The 19925-nt window shown below is 42.0% G+C and overlaps 2 protein-coding genes across 2 annotated transcripts in view; both read right to left on the bottom strand.

Annotated features, from left to right (window-relative positions):
* The window catches only part of elmo1 (engulfment and cell motility 1 (ced-12 homolog, C. elegans)), a 95049-nt gene extending 85572 nt beyond the window's left edge, over positions 1-9477 (bottom strand). The window contains exon 1 of the mRNA XM_019264254.2: positions 9242-9477. The gene's annotated coding sequence lies outside the window, so the exon portion shown is untranslated. The remainder of the gene's footprint in view (positions 1-9241) is intronic.
* A 3257-nt stretch (positions 9478-12734) lies between these two features.
* Positions 12735-19833, bottom strand: rp9 (RP9 pre-mRNA splicing factor). Its single transcript, XM_010734782.3, has 6 exons — positions 19501-19833; positions 19313-19343; positions 19080-19209; positions 16481-16572; positions 15903-15964; positions 12735-13663 (listed from the first exon to the last, which is right to left on the bottom strand). Exons 1-6 carry the CDS (start codon positions 19644-19646, stop codon positions 13462-13464), a joined length of 663 nt encoding a protein of 220 aa, XP_010733084.1. The 5' UTR covers positions 19647-19833; the 3' UTR covers positions 12735-13461.
* Between the last annotated feature and the right edge of the window lie 92 nt (positions 19834-19925).

Raw genomic sequence — 19925 nt, 5'->3', positions numbered from 1 at the left:
GTTAACTGCATGTAACCCACATTTATGTAAAAGAAAGAGAGAGACAGGGAAAGTGGGGGGAAGGAAGAGGGAAAGAAAAACACTAGTGGAGGGCATTCCTCAGGCCAGGCTTTCATTGCTGTGGGTACGATGTCATTGGATGATGTAATCTGTGAATAGCAGGCCCCCCATACATCAATTCGCTGAATATATGGAAACAGACATCAGACAGGACATGTTTCACTTGTCAGCCTGCCCTGTAATTGATACTGAAAAACATTAACGACTAACCACATTACATCAGGGTGAGGGGTTGTGCCTGCCTCAACGTCTTGACCTTTCTGCTCACGCTTGTCAACAGGAAATGGATCGCTTCACATGCAGATATTGCCAGGAAGTGGCTCACCTACTACCTTCAGTTTAGAAGAGGCGTGTACATCTAAAAATCTGCTTCTGAAACCTGCTGCTGCTGTGTGTAACAAACTTTCACCACGTCTTCAAGACTGTCATACATCCGGTAGCTCTCCAGCTATTGTATAAATGCATTGGTATTTCCTGTGCCTTTTTCCTCAGCGCTGTCTGAGCTGGAAAATGCAGCCACACAAGTTGGACATGCACACATACACACAAACACAGAGTGTTAAGCTTCGCCTCCAGACAACAAAAGAACAGACACAGCAACAAGCCCCGAAGGCAACATTGAACCCAGCTAGTCCACCATTACAATACCTCTCTTCTCTCAGTAGAGCCACACTGAGCTCAACTGAGCTGAGCTGTACCGTGTTATTCTTTAGTTTTTAACATAGCCGGGAATATGATAAAGGGTAAGCACACTGACAATGTGTGCCATCCACAGGAAATGGAAGACACTGATGTGTGGCCAGCAACAGACCAGCCAGTTTGACACAGGATAAGGCAGGTGGTTTACAGATGGGGAATCTGCTCAGGCCACAAACAGCAACTGAATCCCAAGCTCAACACAGTGGTACAAACTGAGTCTGAGAGACAAACGAACAAAACATTCCTTGATACCCGTTTTCAGGTGGCAAGAAAACCTGTATCTATAGACACAACAACATAGCTGGCAGGAATGACAAGAAGCAAAAACAGTGATAAGCACAGAACAGGAACAACTCAAACCGGTTGTCCTGTGGGTGTCTTCACACAAGAAAGGCTCTACTTCTTACTGCACTGTGACATCAGGCTGCAACGAGACAAGTAAAAAGGTCCTGTGTGTGTTTTGGTATGCCATGTCTGATAAGGCAAACAACTCTGGAAATCATCAGAAACTAAAGTTTCATGCCTTTAAAACACTGTAGACACAACACAGACTCAATGATTTGACTGCGGATAAGGGCAAGTTGAAACATTGCTCCTCCAGAAAATATGAAATATGAACAGCTTCACCTGTTGTTCTTACATACCCCGGAGTGAGGCTTTGGTGGGCCCTAAAATAAGTCTTCTTCATGTAACGGGTGTTTTACAGCTAAATTACCCTGCCACAGATCATATTTACTTGTTGCCAACAGGTGATCAAAGGCAGCGTCAGGGTGTGAGGGTGATTACAGCTTGTTTCTACTGGCTGGTTGAAGCCAACAGAAACTCAAAACTCAAAAGAAGTAGCACTGGAGTCTTTTATGCAGGTCAATCTATTCCAGATGCCCTTTCGCACACTGCTACAGCTGGTCAAAGTGTGGTCAGCGAGGGCCAGACACTGGGCGATTTGTATATGCTGTTGTTTAGATGAAAAGATCTTAGAACATAGAAGTAAAGGCTTCGGAGGAGGCAGAAACAGCGACAGACGGATGAGAATGCAGGACGAAATGATACAAGGTATCAGCTAGTTAGGTCTTCCAGGGGAGACATGAAGACAGGCAGACTGGGAGCAAAGCAAGAGTGTGAAAGGGAGATATCAAAGTGTCTTGTTTCCCGAATGTCCTTCTGTTTTGATTTATTCAGACACTTAGAGGCAGCTCAGACATAAAGCAACACACCTTCAACCCAAGGCTTGCAGTTCCCCAGCCAGGGAGAACGAGCAAGCCGGTGACCTTGGCATGTTATAAGAGACCCTCCACTCCTCCTCAGGCTCCTCTCTCTAGAGGGGGCCTCGTCCTGCGGAAAAAACACTGCTGTGGCACGTTGACGTCGCTGTGGTCTGCATCGTGACAGAATGGGTTCAAATCCTTAATCTGAGCCCATACATTAATTATGCAACACATCATGCTATGTGTTATTGTGCTGCGAGATCTTCAGTGGGAACGACACACACCGCCCTCCTGGCTTTACTGCACTACAGTCTCCATTTCCTACCGATATATGTGATTTTGAACAAAAATAAACTCTCATTTAGATCTTCATTTCAGAGTTGTGGTGGTCATTCTTAAGACTCCTTATTAAAACAGCACACAGCAGCTGCTGTCTGACAACTGCCCCTCTCTGTTCGTCTACCCTCAAGTCCTCCATACAGAAATATTCTTAAAATGAACATGAGCTTGCTGCAGCCATAAGCAAACTAATGGGAAGAGTACTGAAGTGAATGAACATCTATAAAGATGTTTTTGTAGTGAAACATTGTGAGGCAGCAAACTCAAAAGATTACCTACACATGAATATATTTTGCCAGTGTCTTCAGACCATGTGCTGCACTTTATTTTTGTTTCCCTTCCAGTCACTGTGAGAAATAAATCAAGTCTTAAGCGAGTCATTTTCAAAACCAAATCAATAAATCTAAGAACACTAGAGTCCATAATCATCAGAGAGAGACAGAGAGCACAAGATATAAAATAAATAATGTCAAAGGTAAAAAAAAGAAGAAGTTTATAGGTTTCTTAGAAACAGTGTCACCTCTCCACCCATCCCTTTATCCACCAAGACAACAGGCTAGTTTTATTTCCGGTCCACCTTTCCGGCTGAACCTCCAGTCATCCGCATGTGCTGTCCGCTGTCATCAAGGAATGGCATTGACAAGATCATTGTTGTGTGTGTGCCTGTGAGACACAGAGAGACGACATGGGGCCATCCTCTGTTTGGACCCTGGCTTCAGCATCGTGACTCTTTGATCTTGTCTGTATCTTTGTGTGTATACATAGGGGTGTGTGTGTATGTGACCAGACAGGCTTTTCCTTTACTTGAAAACTATCTTCCTTTAATCTCACCCTCCCCATGTCTCCTTGTAGTGGTTTACTGCATATAATACTTGATTTGAGAGATTGAACTGACCTTGGTGCCAATCCCAGTGTCCACCCTTGAACTCCAAACTCTCTAATGTGTACACTGCTGCTTTATCTTTCATCAGAAATGCTGCTTTATCAATTCGATTAAAACAAAATTTAATGGGATCATGTTTTAAAACATGTTGTTCTTGGGTTTTCAATTTCCGTTCCTTGTCAGCCACATTTTTAACATTTTAACACAATGAAATGTGAGTAATTCCTTCAAGGAAAGGTTCAAAGAGCATTTAGAGAAAGGGCATATAAAGGGCTCCAAGAGCCCTCAAGCACTTGCTGAGTTTGCAGGACAGCCCTAAACCATTGAGGACTTTACTAAAGTACTCTTTAATTCCATCTTTATAACTGCTTAGCCTGACACACACATAGTACTGGAAATTTCTGTTTATATATTTTAATCTGTTACACCAATTTCACTTTTATTTATTTATTTATTTATTTGTTTAGCTGTCTGTCTATTTATATATCTTAACCTACCTTAACCATAAGATTTTAATGGCTTTTATTTTATTATTTTATTTTATTAACTTGCTTCTAGTGTTTACTTACTACAAGCTGAGCCGAGACGTGCTAATTTACATCAGATATAAGAAGAAATTCAAATTAATTAGCCAGAAATTGTTAAAAACAGTTGATGATTATGTTATGATAGTTATGATTATGCCAGTTTATGTGCATTAGACAATACTATAATGTAAGTGAAGTAGAGCAATGAATCTAATTTCCTAGTTTGGTTGTCCCATGCTTTTTCACTTGTATATACACAGTACACTGAAGCACATGTGCAGGTCTTTTCTGTTTGCTGAAACAAAATTTTTAAAAAAGTGACATTTGAAATTTATTTCCCACCAAGCAAGCATCATAAAAGACAGAATAAATGCTCCAGGGGACGTGACACCATGAGACCTATTGCCTGCCCTTATAATCTGATACATTTTGGTGTTAACTTTCTGTCCAATACACCGTTGGGAAACATTACAAATAACACTGTGGCAGTGATCAACACACACTTTCCAGAAAGATTTCAATCCATCCCAGATTTAGCATTCAACAGAAAACTCCAATTACCACATCAGACAAAAACATCAATGAACTAATGGGTCAACATCCCTGTAAATATCAGCACAGTGCTGAAAAACCAGGGCACCTTCACTAACTGACTGAAGACAGAAGTGAATAAGACTGTCAGGGTAAGAGCACATTGTAGGGCCTATAGGGATTCACACTCACACCTGTGAACCTTCCTAAGCCACTGAGATCATGGAAGGATTTAGCAATGACCCATGCGCGCCTGAACAAGGATTGGTAGACCACCTGATCATATTTTCACGGACAGGCAGAGAGAGGACAAAAGGCAAAGGGATGTATGTATGGATGGATTCATGGATGAAGAGATGCACAGATGGATGGGTGGATGAAGAGATGGACAGGCAGGGCAACGTGACAGCAACCACCCATGTATGAGCAGCAAACAGAGATCAGGCAATGACCCATACGATTACACGCCACCTAAAAGGCTGAGACACACACACACACAAACACACACACAGCTATAATTAGGTTACAGCTGAAGAAAACCTGTGTTTAGCTCCTGAAACACCAGCATGTGGGTACTGCAAAAATGACGCAGGCCAGCCTTGGAGAGAAATAAAAACTGACACAGCAACACAGCACTGAAAATCTGCAGATTTCTGCATCACATGTTCACGCATGCTATAAATCATACACTGTGACATCAACGCCACTGACACATACACACAATCCTACTACAACATCTGTATACAGACTAGCAAACACCTGCTCACATCTGGGCAATCTTCACAAAGTACTCAACTCGAAAATGGAAAGTCAGCTCAAAGCCATCACACAGGAGTAGGGATATACTGGTTAGACTGAGAGGCTATATAACCTTTTATCCTACTGGGTCAGTAGGCTCAAAAGGCTGAACAGTCTCTTAGCTGAGAGATGCTAAATACCACAAACATACACATGGAGCAAGAGAGCTGGCTAACCTCTCACCTAATATTTACAGAGCTCTGCGGCAGTACCACAGCTGGAATGCAGCGGGCAGAGCGAGCACGCTGAGGGAACTGTATCAGTTTCTGGGTCATCTAGGGCTGCTTCACTCCACATAAAGTCTAGACTTGGACTAAAAAACCTGCCTGCGGATGCTCTCTGCTTAAACCAATGCATATTCTAAGAATGTATGGACTAAAGCCCAAGGGAGACAACATATACAGTTATAGAAACGCAGAATAATAGGTCAAAATCCTATGAGTGCATTCCCTTATGCAACTGTTTGGAGATCACAGTTCGTCATAAAACAATTTCAAAACAAGTTTTTCAGCTTCTCTTATTTATTGATTTTTTTGTTTTTTTTTCACAAATCAAAAAGGGTTGCCTGGCTCTGAATTTAGCCCGAGGCGACAATCATTAAACTAAAGAGCAGAACATGGCAGATCTCTCCTCACCCACCTATGTCTGTCTGTCTGTCTGGCACCTTCCCATCGCACCTTCAGTACCTACCTGCTGTTTTAATTAACTTCGTACCACAGGGAGCAATTATGCAAGGCAACATTCATCTCATTTGGAACAGCAAATTAATCTAACCTCAAGCCGCTGAAGGACAGGTGCACCAGTGTGTACTGCAAGCAAGGATACCAGTACAGTAATGTGTTATTTTTTTCTATAGGCAATTCTTCTCAATGACTGTTTAGCACAAAAAGACATAAAAAGCGACAGGCCCTGAAGTTTTACTTTAATGCTGCAATCCTGAGCTTTTAGGAGGAAAAAAGGTGGGGGGGGGAGTTCATTAAGATGGACAGATAACAAGCAGGCCATCCATCAAGGAGAAAACAATTTACATACCTCCATTTCCCTGAGGAAGAAAGTACACAGAGTAAGAAAGTAGCGAGGGCTGTGCTGCAATGTGGAGTGAGCAGATGAGAAGAAGGTGCAAGGATGGTGGTGGGGGGTAGGGAGAAGCTAAAATGAGCGAGACAGTAAGACAGTGTGAAGATGTGTGTGTGAAAAGGAGTGTAAGAGAGTAAGCTAATGAGAGAAAGATAACAAGCTGCAAGGGGGGGCGGAGGGGGCTCTGACAGGCAGAAACACAGCTCAGAAACTGGCAAGGTTGCACTTCAGGAGGTGGTGAGAGGATGCCAAACGGTAGGCCGTGTCAAACAGATGCACATCAGGATCTTGTAGGTGATGCAACTCAATAAGCGAGGGCAGGAACCCATCCTCTCCCAAAAAGTACTCCCAAGCTGCCTCTCCATCTCTTCCTCTTTGCACTAATCTGATTTCCCGGATTATGTTTCGTTATTTAAAACAAAACAAAAAATCAAAGCACTAAAGTTTAATTTCATCAGTTTATTTGGCTTATGACTGATCGTACAAGTCAATGCTGCAGTATTTTACCTTCTCACTTTTCATTCACTCCTGTGCTGCAGTACTCCACTTCTATCGGTGATTTTTAGGAGCCCGTTGGGATAAAGAAATATTTATTTGGGCAAGGCAGCGAGCTAACAAGAAATGGAGGTTTTCTATGGCTAATAAAACTTGTTTTCGTATGTGTACGTGCATTCCTTTTGACATATAGGTCCCTCAGGTGGCTGTAAAACTGAAATATAAGGCTTCTGGCACGCTTCAGTTCTGAACTGGACAGCTACTGGCCAAAGCTGTACACGCACTAAACTTCACATACCAGTTTAATGGGAGAGTGCGCTGAAGTTAGTGGTTTGTTCCGAAGCATGAGTTGAAAATTGCGTTCCTTGACTGCTAAAGCCCGTGCCAGACCTGAACCTAAAACCAAACATCAATCTCTAACCCGCTGTCGACCACAGCTACATAGACATAGTGCACATATAGGCCAAAACCTCACAATGCAACACAGAGTCTCTCAGTCAAAGTATGTAGAAACTCAAATATCACATCCAATAAAACAAAGAACAACTACAGCAACCAGACAATAACCTCTAACTTTCTACTTCGCTGCTGCTCCCAGAATGGTACTTGAAACCAAAATTGCCACCCCAAACATCCCTCACTATCAAGCTCTTGAGGACTGCCTGTATGTCTGAGTTTGAGAAAAGGCTGCACATGTCCCTTTGTTCCTGCATCTAGGCTATGTTTGTCTGCATTTAATGTGGAGCTGACACGATAACACTGACATGCGTGTGGCTCCATCACAACAGGGACATCTTTAGTGGCTAACAGGGCAAGTAAATGGGCTCTCACTCTATCAGAAGCCACCTGGAGGGCCAGAGGGACCAAGAGAGGAAGGCAGCCCCTGGGCCATAACACAGCTGATGTGAGGAGGAGAGAGCTGAGGCACGCTGTGAGCCATGGTGCCAGTGTAATGTTTACTCTGATCACTGTGGAAATATGCGGCAACGGTTCTCAAATTGGGGATGACCAGGAGCCCTTTGAGGACTACTGTAGGACTTAAAAAAAGGTATAAAGAGAAACACACAGTGCTCCACAGCATTATAGGAGAGGCTCGATGGGTGGGTTAGTTTGTGCTACAGAGTATTTCTACAGAGAAAACACAGTAGCTGCACATGTGACATCGTAATCCTGGAATTAGCAACTAATCTACTTATTTACTTTTTTCAATATTCTCTCAAATGCAGCTCCATTTGACTCAACCGGTTGGTGGGACGCTGCGTCTGTAATTGCTGTTAGGTTATTGTGGTAATAAATATAGAAAATAAAGTCAACATTACACCAATTTGTAATCCTATTTGCATGTTTATTTTCTCCCGAGCCACTTTTTTTTTTTTTTTTTTTAATCAGTTGAGCGACTTCCATGTACCCCCTGGGAACTGCAAAAACACCCCCTGGGATGCAGTTACTAATTGCTGCTTGGGAATCACTGATCCAAGTATTAATATTTCTGAATTTCTGTTAAAATGAAAACAACAAAATCTCCAAAAATCTTTTCAAACAGACATCTAATGTGATGGTTCCATACCTGAGAGTCAGGGGTTGTGCAGAAACATTGTGAATTATTAAATCCCAGAAGAAGAAGAAAAAAAGACATTATGCAATGTGTGTTGAGGGGATGCAGGTCGTCATTGCTTTGTTTTTGAGGGGAAAACTGATGAATTAACATGAAACAACTTTTGGGAACCTCCTACATAAAGCTTTGAAAAGAGGGAAGGTATTTTAAAGTTCCAGACCTCAGAAAAATGCATGAACTCTTTCATTGGCTGAGTTAAATTGACAGATTATAATCTTTGTTCCTCATCTCATGGAGGAGAAGTAGGGAAGCTCCAACAGTGCATTTGCTGTCTAACCCTCTCTCTCTTCTCCTAATCACAGGCCCACACGGTGTGGCCAGCATGCTGGGCTGGAGTTACACACCGCACAGCATTAAAGCAGCTCTTTAATTAGCAGTGGGGGGGTGAAGAGAGAGAGAGAAAAAAAAACGGAGGCATCTATAAACGCACCACTTTTTTTGTGTGTGTGTTGTTGGCATCAAGCGAACAGCATGCACTGAACAAACAAGCCGGGAGCAGCAGCAGCAGCAGCAGCCTCGGCTTCTTCTGACTCAGTGGAGCTGCTGCAAAACACACAACTTGCAGCTTTTGAACACGCACTTGTTTCCCCCAAAAGAGAAGTAAAAAAACAAAACACACACACACACACACACACACACACACACACACACACAGCATGAAGAATGAACTGCAGTGAACATTAAGCTGCATATGAATCCAATGTGTGTGAGCGGAGAGAGCTGCGATGCTTCCATCAGACATGCATGTCAATAATAATAATAATAATAATAATAATAAATAATAATAATAATAAAGAACAGCGCCCAAAAGATCCTTCACAAAAGTCAAAAGACAAGGCAGGGAGATGGAAAAGAGAAACACAGCATTATCTCGCTTCAATGCAACAGAGACAGAGAGAGGCTCGCTGAGGCGCAGCCAACACCAAACATTGAGCACAAAACGCCGGACAAGTGAAGCCAAAATAACCGCTGAGCAGCGACACGTCTGCGGGAGAAGAAAGCTTTGACAAACCTGACGAGGCGAGGACACTTCTTCCACTAAAGCGCTGATGTCCGGAGTTAGTGCGTGCGTGTGTGTGTGTGTGTGTGTGTGTGTGTGTGTTGTGACTGTGTGTGTGTCACTCAGTGTGTTTTCTCTCTCTCTCCTCTGTCGTAGAGATAGTGCTGATGTTTCCACTTCCTCTTTTCTTCTGCCGTCTGCTGGCTGCCTCGATGATACCAGACACAGCCGAGCTGGCGCTCACTGACTGGACGCTGACACCAAATCACATTTAAACTCAATAACATGTTTCTTTATCAGCTCTGGGTTTTTTGTTAAAGAGCAAAAGGAGCATTTTGACTTCCTTAATGTGTGAATTTAAGAGCGACATTTGATACAGGCGTGAAAAAAAAATATATACTGTATATATATATATATGATATGATACTTTTAAAGTCAGTTATAACCTCCAATCAGGAACAGGTGTGAATGAGTGATGTCACCCATCCCCTGATGTTCAGCCTGTACACATACTGACACATTGTGGTTGGTTATGGAGACATAAAAAAATCTGTTTTTGTTGCCATAATATAGTAATGTGTCATTAAAAATGTGAACATTTGAATTCCTGGCCTGTTTTCTTGAACATTTAAGTTCTGTGTATTGTATTGTCATATTCAAAAGCTTTTTTTTTTTTTTTTACATTAAAACATGAAGTGACACTTTTTTTAAACAAAATCGATCAAATGTAAGGCAACATAAAAAGACACATAGATTGGATTTTAGGAGAGTGAAATTATATAAAATTAATAAAATATTAATAAAGAATATTTACTTTTCTTAATTAAACAAACTAGTAAGTCAATAAACCAAACTTCTGAGCACTAGTTAATATAGTACTGAGCTGACTAACACAGAAACCATGTGTTAACTGAGGTGAACAGTGACTAAGCACAGTTTTGATTCCACCAAATACATGTTATTTAATGCAATTTGCAATTTGATACAGCTAATTTAAAGAATATATATTTTTTAGTTTTTAATTTGCTAAAAACAATGTTTAACTGACCCTGAGCTCCCCTAGTGGACAGTAGTCTTACCTGCACTGTGCAAACAAATAGACTAGTGAATCAAGGAGATTTACATGAAGTTATATCTGAATAAACAGACAATGGAGAGGATCTCTCTATATGTTAGGACACAAAGACGCGACTGCCTCCAATCTTGCAGCCATGGGGGGAAGGCTAATGGGAACAGTGATTTCAATAATTCATGGTTATTGAACTCTCGCTGGCCTCCAAACACACAGCAGTTTGGAGGATGGGATCATGACCTTCTTATATTACATTATGTTGGGAACCAGTTTGATATAGTTCAGCAGTGGTCCTACACAACATAATGCTATAGTTTTATTGGATGGCATTGTAGAAGACAACACTGTAGCAGCAGGCCACATGAGGCCACTTCTCTTTAATTCTGTCAGTGATTTCAGACTGTTTGCAACATTAAAGCCAGAGTGTAAGTTTATGAGTGAGAATAAGAGAGGATAGTGCACGGCAGACAGTCCTGTAGCTCATCCTTTTTTCCACTCAGCAGGAGCAGCAGGGGGAGGATTAATACAGGAGCCCTGTCCATCGTAATAAATAATCTGGAGCGACACACCCAAATCTCTCTCTCTCTCTCTGTCTGTTTGTTTTTCTCTCTGTGAAAAACACAGGATACAAGCCTCTGCCTATTTAAATGGCAGCCAGTGTCCCTCTACTAAATTGTTAATTTGACTACACACAAGGGAAGTGGAACCGAGCACGTCCGATCCAAAAATAACAGAAAGCAGACTGATTATTTGACTCAACAATTCAGTGTAGCAGGACACGTGTTTCGAGGTATCTGTTTAAAATTATATTTTGATTGTATACAGACTTTAGTCAAACACTTTGTTGAGATGATTCTTTGTTTTAACCCCTGAAGGGTGGATTAGATTTGGAATGTTTAAACCTTTAAATTGCAGTCCACATGGACAAACAAACAAAGACTACTCTATTTTTCTCTTATTGTGTTACTGTGACTTCTGCATCCCTGTCGTCAGCTTCAAAGCAGTCAAAACTACTTCAGAGGGCTCACAGAAGATGTAATCTTTTTCATCTGAGACAGCAAAGAGGCAGTGGAGTGGGTTTAAGCCAGCCCACACAGTTTAAAAAAAACAGCATGGTGCATTCAATAAAAGTGCAGACTCACAATGCAGTACAATGTACCTCTGCATCCAGTAAAATGCAGAGTCACTCTTGTTTTGCATCTCACATGGTTAAGGCTTAGATTGTTTCCCCTTTTACGCGTTAACTTCAGTTGCCACTTTTACCTGGTTGTGTAACTCACTTACTTGGCTTTGGTCACACCTTGTTTCACAACAACTGGCTGAACGTCCGCACATCTGGTGTGAAGATAATCTCACCTCCCCCCCCCCCCCCCCCCCCCCCCCCCCCCCCCCCCCCCCCCCCCAAAAAAAGAGAAATGACTGCATCTTTCCCTTCAGACAAAACATGAATATTATCCATGAGTGCAGAGTTCTAGTCATAAAGATTTAATTATCTAGTTTTCTGCAAAATATGTTGAACACAATCTGCTCAGTAAGTCTGGCCTGGCACTCAATCTGACCTGTCCCCTGTCCAGGAAGACATAGTGCTTCAATAAACACTCTCCGCTGACCAGATTCACTCTACGTGGCACAACCTCCCTCTGAGCAGCTTGTGACTGAATCTCATCTGGGAGATTCATTGTTCTACTCAGAGAGAGGGAGACAGAAAAGTCAACGTGGAACAGACTGTTTCAATGAGGCAGATTTATCTTAGGTTACTAGTCAAAGTGCCAGAAAACGGATGGACACAGTTGCTACAGAGAGAATATTAGACAATAACTAAGAGCTCAAACTAAAAAGCTCTCATGGCTTTATAATGTGTCACTCTTTGATGGAATTGTAACTTCTAATAAACACATACACTCCCTACAGCATTGGAGCTACTCCAAAAGCCTTATGACACAAATCTAAATGGAAATCTAGTTTGTTTGCTCCCTGTAGGTCTACTGTAATTGTCTCTCTATCAGGGTCATTAGGAAGAGGGAATGTTTCTAGTGCATTTCCACAGGGATTCCTCTTCGAAATGTGCTGCTTGTGAAGGAGAGAAGCACCAGACTTCTTTGTATGTCCCCTATAGGGCACGTCTCATGTGAAGTTGGCGGCAACACGATTTCGAGTCGCCTCTGCGTTGTGTAGGTCACAGAGTGTGAAATCATTTTTGAGACACCCTCTCAGGTATCCTCAGACTACTGGCAGGACAAGATGAAAAGAAAAACGTTCCTCGGCTCTTAGGAAGGTCAAGGCAGCACTGCGTCGTGTACTTTTTAACGATCAGACTTCTGTGCGTGGCGTTTCGCTGCATCACCTTCAAAAGCTGCATGAAAAATAGCGTTACACACATTGAGTCAAGGACGTGAATGTTAACATCTTTGTTTTTGCAGCTTAGAGCCGAGCAAACGTTGGAGAAAGAGAGCCATCTTTATTCTCAGAATGAGGGAACACATTCACATACATTCTTTCCCCATCTCTGTGGCTTGTGAGCAAATAAGCATATTCCAACCTCAAATAATTCAAAATATTTATGTACAGTCACAAGCATTCAAACATTCAAGCTTGTGTGGAAGACAAATTCTAACTGTACTCCAACGTTTAATTTGGACTTTTTTTCCCCCTCCTCTCTGCGTTTAACACTCTACAATCAAAGTATTTAAAAGCGGCGAGATGGCAGGAAGAAAAATAAAAAAAAATGGTGGAAAGTACAATCTCTTAATGACACCCTGTCTTTGCTGACATGCAATCTTATTAGACCCAGTAAAAGATCTCTTACACCAGTGGGATCATTTCATATCACTTTCGGTTCATTACCCGTGCAGCTAATGCTTTTTGACACGCATTTGCACCAAGGCGCATATACACACTTATTTTAGCAGCTGCTTCATTTGACCCTGCGCTGTGCGATCTAACAGAGAGGATGTAACTGCAGTTTGTCACACTGGAGAGAATCAAACAGCATGCACAGTGGATTTACAGTTTTAAGGCCTGCAGAGAAAAGACTTACAAAAGATCTCTGGAGTGCAGTTCTTATTGAGCTCTACCATTGTTGCTACTTCATTCACAGTCTATTTTTATGTTTAAAGCGTGTAGTATACAAGTATACTGTATATCAGCAAGCTCCAAGCACTCAATCTGAATCTGAACAGTCACTGGTTTTGGAGGACTTGTGTTTCCGTTTCCCTTTCCTCTTCTTCTTGTCTTTCTTCTTTTTGTCCTTTTTCTTTTTCCTTTTCTTGCTGCGATGCTGGTCAGAAGAGGAAGAGGACGAGGACGAGCTGTCTGAATCGGAGGAGGTGGTGTCCTGAAGCAGCTGCTGCAGCTGCTGGATCCTGGAAACAGGAAGGGCAGGGAGGAGAAGAGAAGATGGGAGGAGGTGGGGATTAGAGTCAAGTACAGACAGGAGAACACAACTGATGCAGACTCGGATGCTTGGGGTTGGCAAGCATCTGAAGTGTCCTTGAGCAAGACACTGTCCTAGTGCCAGCATTTCCGGACTGTGGAGTTAGCCAAGAGCCTTCTTGAGTTAAATATTTGCAGTACTTGCCAACTCATGCCCAAGTACCTATTAACACTACAGATGTGGACACTGGGACACACCAGGATGATGGGGTCACTTAAATACAAGGCTCAAGCTCAGGTGACTTTTTAAAATTTTAGTACAAACAAGGACAACTAATTCAGTTTAACCTTAATTAATTTTGTGGCCAAAGATTAATGAGGGGAAAAAAGTTGACCCTGTACACTCTGGAAGGTTTTGACCGTCCAGAGGACAGTCTATAATAAAGGTAGTTACTAACTACAGAGATTTCAGGTCCAACTGCTCCCTAACTACCTCAGATAAATATATACCTATGATATCCCCACATCAGCATAAAGTTCAAGAAGGATGATTATAATGTCAACACATCACAGAAAGGAGGAAGCACCATGCTGCTCAATGAATTCTCAAACATTTGTCAGAAAGGACGGAAAAAAAGCAGATTTGATGGAGAGTATTGGAGGCCACGTGCCTTTTAATTAGCTCAGAGGAGTGACAACATCAGAAACATACAAGTCATAAGGATGTGTAGAAAGTATTAACTATTCAGCCATGAAAGTGTTTCCCTGAGAAAAGGTTGCCATGCTCCTGTGAAGTGTCCATCAGGCCTCATTATAGTGAGGTTGATCTCACTGAGCAGAATGATCATCTGAACACTCTGGATGTCACACTATTCCTTTAAGCGTACTTCTAGTCCTCAAAGTGAACTCCACCATGAAGGTGCTTCATAACCTGCAGCTAAGGAAAAAAATGATAAATTCTCGACCCTCTCCGCAAGGACTTTGGTAATTAAAGTTTCTTATCCTGAAAACTGTCAGAACTGAGTTTCTTAGAGACACAACGCTTCAGTCACAAACCTTCGTCAAGCATCAAATTCACAATGAGGAAGAACACATCTTTATATTAAAGTCACAGGCTTTAATTACCTAGAAAAAAGAGGAATCAAATCTCCAACACCTAAAACTATTACATCAGTACTTTCATATAACATCCAACAAATGGGACAACCTGGATACACCTGACTCTGTCCGATATTGGGCAAGGCGCTGTGTGTCGTCAGTGTGTGTGTAGGCGAGCTTAGAATCACTGTGAGTGCTTTGGATAAGAAGTGCTATATTACTCTTGATGAGCAGTCAGCAGTCAGTGTATGAATGTGTGAATGTGACAAGTGTTGTAAAAGCTTAAACTGGTAGACCATATGGGCTATACAAATACAAGTCCATATACCATTAACATTAATATCCACTTAAATAGAAAACTACAAATGAATAGAAATAAACATAAAAGTTAGAACAATTAGATGAGCAATGCTAAATGAGCCATTTTTGGAATGTAGATCAAGTCAAGTCTCATATCTAAGTTTAAACTTTCAATGAACACGCATGGCGATATTAATATCTTCTTACGGCTGTAACACCCTAAAAACTAATAGCTAATTAATAACTAATAACCAACTAATTACTACATTTTTGTCATGAAATATTGGCAGAAATGATCACCTTATGATAAGAAGCTATCTTAACAACAGCTTGAGACTTATGCAATTGGAAATAAGCTCGCTGGAGGAGGTTGGATTGTTTTACTTCCCTCTCAAAGATGCCAAAATGAATGTGTCACAGACCCGTGGCTGAGACTTCAAAGTGCCACTGGCCTTTGAATAACCTTTTTGTGATGTATGCACAAACACAAACAAGCGACACGTGTGCTGCTTCTCTGCAATGCACGCACGCGCACACACCTACAGTGAGCCTTCACAGTAAGCAGGCCTCAGATTCAAACATCCTGGTGTCAAACATTATTTGCTAGAAACCGGCACAGAGAACCAGCCGCCATGAGAGAATTTCCAGGTCATCTGAGATTGTCCCGCTCGGCTGGGGAAAAAACTGTGAAAAACTGCAGGTTCTCAAGTGTCTGACCTAACTGTCTGAGAGCAGCCTCAAAACTGTCTGTAAAAAATAACCCGGGTTCAGGGAAGTTACAGCAAAGAGTATGAACAGCGTGCATGTCTCCAAAAAAATGAACGTACAGACCTGGTTTCTTTTTCATTCCTTTTGTTTTCCCGAATGACGTCGTACATCGGGTCTTCATGAGCCTAAAAGAATAAGAAAGCACAACCCTCAATTAGCTACTATGAAGAAAAATCATTCCTACTTACAATGAGTAGTGTTACTATTCACGTTAGACCCAGGAAATTATCCCCGCTCAACACATTCCAACCATTGTACTGATTCTAGTGTTCTGTCAGCACTTTTTTAAAAGCTCCCTGTGACAATACAAGGTAGGAAAATATGATACAGTTGCATTTATGGTAATCATTGCAGGGGCTGCGTGTCCCTGCAGTAGCCATTGTTCCATTACAGGCACAACGGAACAGACTGTGTGAAGAAGTCTGCTGCACACATGTTCCTCAGTGTAAACTCAATGTGTCCGGACTCTCTTGTTAACCTCAGCAGAAGGTCTCAGACACAAACTTGTCTCTGTCGGAGCCCCCTTGACCTTACCACAACCCGAGCCTACCTTCTGTAACTGTACACTATTATGATATATGATGTCTTCTCTAAACAACTATGGGTGGGCTCATTTTTCTCTGAACGGTGAACAAACTCACCACCCTGAACTGCTCCAGTTTCTGGTTGCCTTTGATGAAGAACGGACACTCCCTATCTCCTGTCCTGTGGCCGTAGCGCTTGCATCTCCAACCTGCAGCAAAAAACAAAAAACAAATATCAATCTGTGTATTGGCCTGGAGGTATTGGAGAAATTGGTTCATAATTTAGCTTTCTTATTAAAAAATAAATTAAAAAAAAGGGCAGGAGTTTGACAAAATAATCTCAACTCAAGGTCCACTTACTGGCTCCTTCGAAAGATTTCAAACACACACACACACACACACGCACACGCAGGCTCTGATTTGCAGTTGAAAGCTGTGGTAGTGAGAGAAGGTTGAGGAAACCTTTTATAGGGCACTCATTGAAATACTTGGAAATTTAAAATCTCAACCCTGGAGTGTTATTGGTGGATATAAGAAGATTTTTTTCTTTTGCTGCATTTTTAGTCTGCAAATCAAAGTCAAAGAAGTTATTATATACAGTCCCAGACATACAGTATGTCTTATAGAACACTTATTTCAAAATATCACACACACGACACAGTGCAAAAAGGGTCAGGGTTAGTGTGGGATCCAGTAGAGGCCATAGCAACGCTACCTGTGACGTAGCCTGACCTTTGCCGATTGGCTGGAGAAAAATCACGTGATTCTGCTTCTTCATTGAGAAACCTTTTTAAAGCCCGGGAAAGTTACCTTTTTTGGTTCCTTGCCCGATAAAGGGTTAAGTTAACTTTCACAGGAGCATATAGCAACTTGGAGTCACACAATCAAACAGCTTTGCTCGTGTGGGGTGTGGTGACGTGTTGCAAAATGTGTGAATAATAAGAGACACACGTCATTATAAATCATCGCTTCTCTGAAAATAAGTGATGTTTTGTGTCAAAACTTCACACTGACTTAATCTTCTTCATGTTAAGTGGCAGAGTTGCTACCATGCATAACTTGACTCTCGTGAAGTGAGACCACACCAATTCTCTGTTTATCCTTCAAGAGTAGTTGTATGCGCAATGGTTTGTTTAGGTTTTTCATGTCCATATCATTCACTGTGCTGTCTCTCTGTCCCTTTAAACAGGATAACATTTTGAAACATTTCCTCAAAGGTTTGAGCACAGCGAGTCATGCTCACATTCTGCAGAACAAATACCAACTTGTGGACAGAGCCTGTGTGTGTGTGTGTGTGCTGACTCTCTAAGTCCCTGGCTGTTCGTGCATTATAAAAAGGAGTGGGCCGGAAAAAAAGAATGGACACTGAATATAATGACAGCCTTTGTCTGACCGAAAACACAGAAGGTAGTCTCCACAACACCATTATTAATCCCTAGCCCGTCATCTTCGTCAGAGAAACAATAGACGCGGTGTTAATTGTTAAGTTCTTGTGGTTTCATCTATCACCTCTCAAGACCGCTGCCCACACATGGTGGTAGTTTACTCCCACCTACAGTTCTTGAACTATAGGTGCTGCTGTTCAATCTATACATCATAATGAACTCTCAGTGCTTCCAAAAAGGCTCAGCATAGGTCAAAACTTTCTAGAATATGAGAAATGAACGCAACTGTGCGCCCACGAGAAGGAGAAGTTTAAATTACAATAACTCAGCAACTTTTTTCTGGAATTATAGCACTCAATTCAGAGTAAAAGCCACATTTAAGACATTCAAATGTGTTTGAAACTGTTTGAGTCCACAAATTCAAATAGTCTCGGGCAATTTAAGACATTTTCAGAACTTGTAGACACTCCACAGACAGATCAGACTAAACAAAACTATTAAAAGATCAAAAGTGACAGCGAGGGGCTGCCTCATAGGACAGATATTCTTCTCTTATACAAAAGTGTATAATTAAAGATTCTGCAGCTATGTGAAGTGTCCCATGGGGGTTTGGGAATAGCCGGGTTAAGATTACATTTACATTCAGTCTTTTAGCTGAAACTTTTACCCAAAGTGACTTACAAACAAGGGAGACATTGATGGTACAGTTCGACTAGGACGTTTTAGTGCAGCAATAAGTACTGTGACAGTTCTAGAGGGGATAGATTTAGCATGTCCAGTTGTTGTTAATGTTAGGAGAGGAGGTAATCTCTGAAGAGCTGAGTCTTCAGGAGTTTGTTGAAGGTGTAGTAGAGAGACGCCCCTGCTCTGGTAGGAACTGGTTGAGGCGTTCCACCAACGGGGGCACAACAGAGGAGAAGAGTCTGGATTGGGTGGCAGAGCCGGGTGTCGCTCACTGGAGGAGAGCAAAGGATGCGAGGTAAAATACGCCTGCATGAGGACATCCAAGTAGGTGGGTGCAGTACTGGAGACTACTTTGTAATTTAATGCGAGCTGCTACAGGTAGACAGTGGAGCTCGATAAGCAGGGGAGGGTAACATCTGCCCTTTTGGTTTAATTGATTGAAAACCAGGCACACCGCTGCGTTGTGGATCATCTGGAGAGGTTTCACTGTGCAAGGCTGGGAGGCCCGGCAGGAGGGCATCGACCACAGTCTGTATTAGTAGATTATAGACCTTTGCAGACACAACAATAAGCCGTGCATGTGTCTCTCATATGGCTTAACCAAAGTTGATATGATACTAATGATGCATTAGTGTGACTGTACTCACACTGCATCACCTTCACCTCCTTCCCGAGGGGCATCCACAGGCCCCTGGTGGGAGCGTGTGCCAGGAAGCTCCTGGCCTCTTCATTGCCTGGTTCAGCAGGAATACAGTCCTCCGGTTTGTCTTCATGCTCCTGCAACAACAACAACAACAAGCTGTCACCACTGAACTCTCATCCAAAGAAGAACAACCATGTGTGTGTTTGTTTAAAAGCTTTATAGCGTGAGTAAGAATACCTTTATGAATCCTGGAGGAGGTTTCTCATAGCTGCATCAAACACAGTGACGTTAATTATTAAGTAAACACACAGAAACAACTATTTTAAAACTCAGCTAACACAACGTTAGGCGCTAAGAGGTGAGAAAACAGATTCATGCTTAAGTTTGTGGGTTTAAACAGACAAGCTCTCCCTTGTATTACTCACAATGTCTCGACGTGTTTCAGTGTTTGCACTTCTTGGCTGAGTTTCTTCGCGTGTGTTTTGAGTTTCTCCAAATCCTGTTTGGATGTCTTGTGTCTCTTGTGCTCTCGTCTCTCTTCCTTCTCTCTTGTTCTCTTCCTGCCCGACATTGACTTGATACAGACAAACTGTCGCCTCGGAAAAATAATCCTGAACTCACGGATAATGCCGCATTAAAAGCGCAATTTGTGAACTATTGCCGCTATGCAACGACAGCCAACGTGCTAACTAGCTGCTAGCGAGCATTTCTCTGGGGCTGCTGGACTTCCTGTGCAGTCTGATTGGTTAAAGTCCAGCGCCACCTGCAGGACATGCGCAGTAACACATGAAGTGCTGCTTCTCAGTATAATAATATAATAATAATAATATAAGAATAATAATAATAATAA

Source organism: Larimichthys crocea, chromosome XIII (assembly GCF_000972845.2).
Source record: "Larimichthys crocea isolate SSNF chromosome XIII, L_crocea_2.0, whole genome shotgun sequence".
Lineage (NCBI taxonomy): Eukaryota > Metazoa > Chordata > Actinopteri > Sciaenidae > Larimichthys > Larimichthys crocea.
Note: the sequence above shows the minus strand (reverse complement) of the source record. Positions and strands in the feature narration are given on the sequence as shown.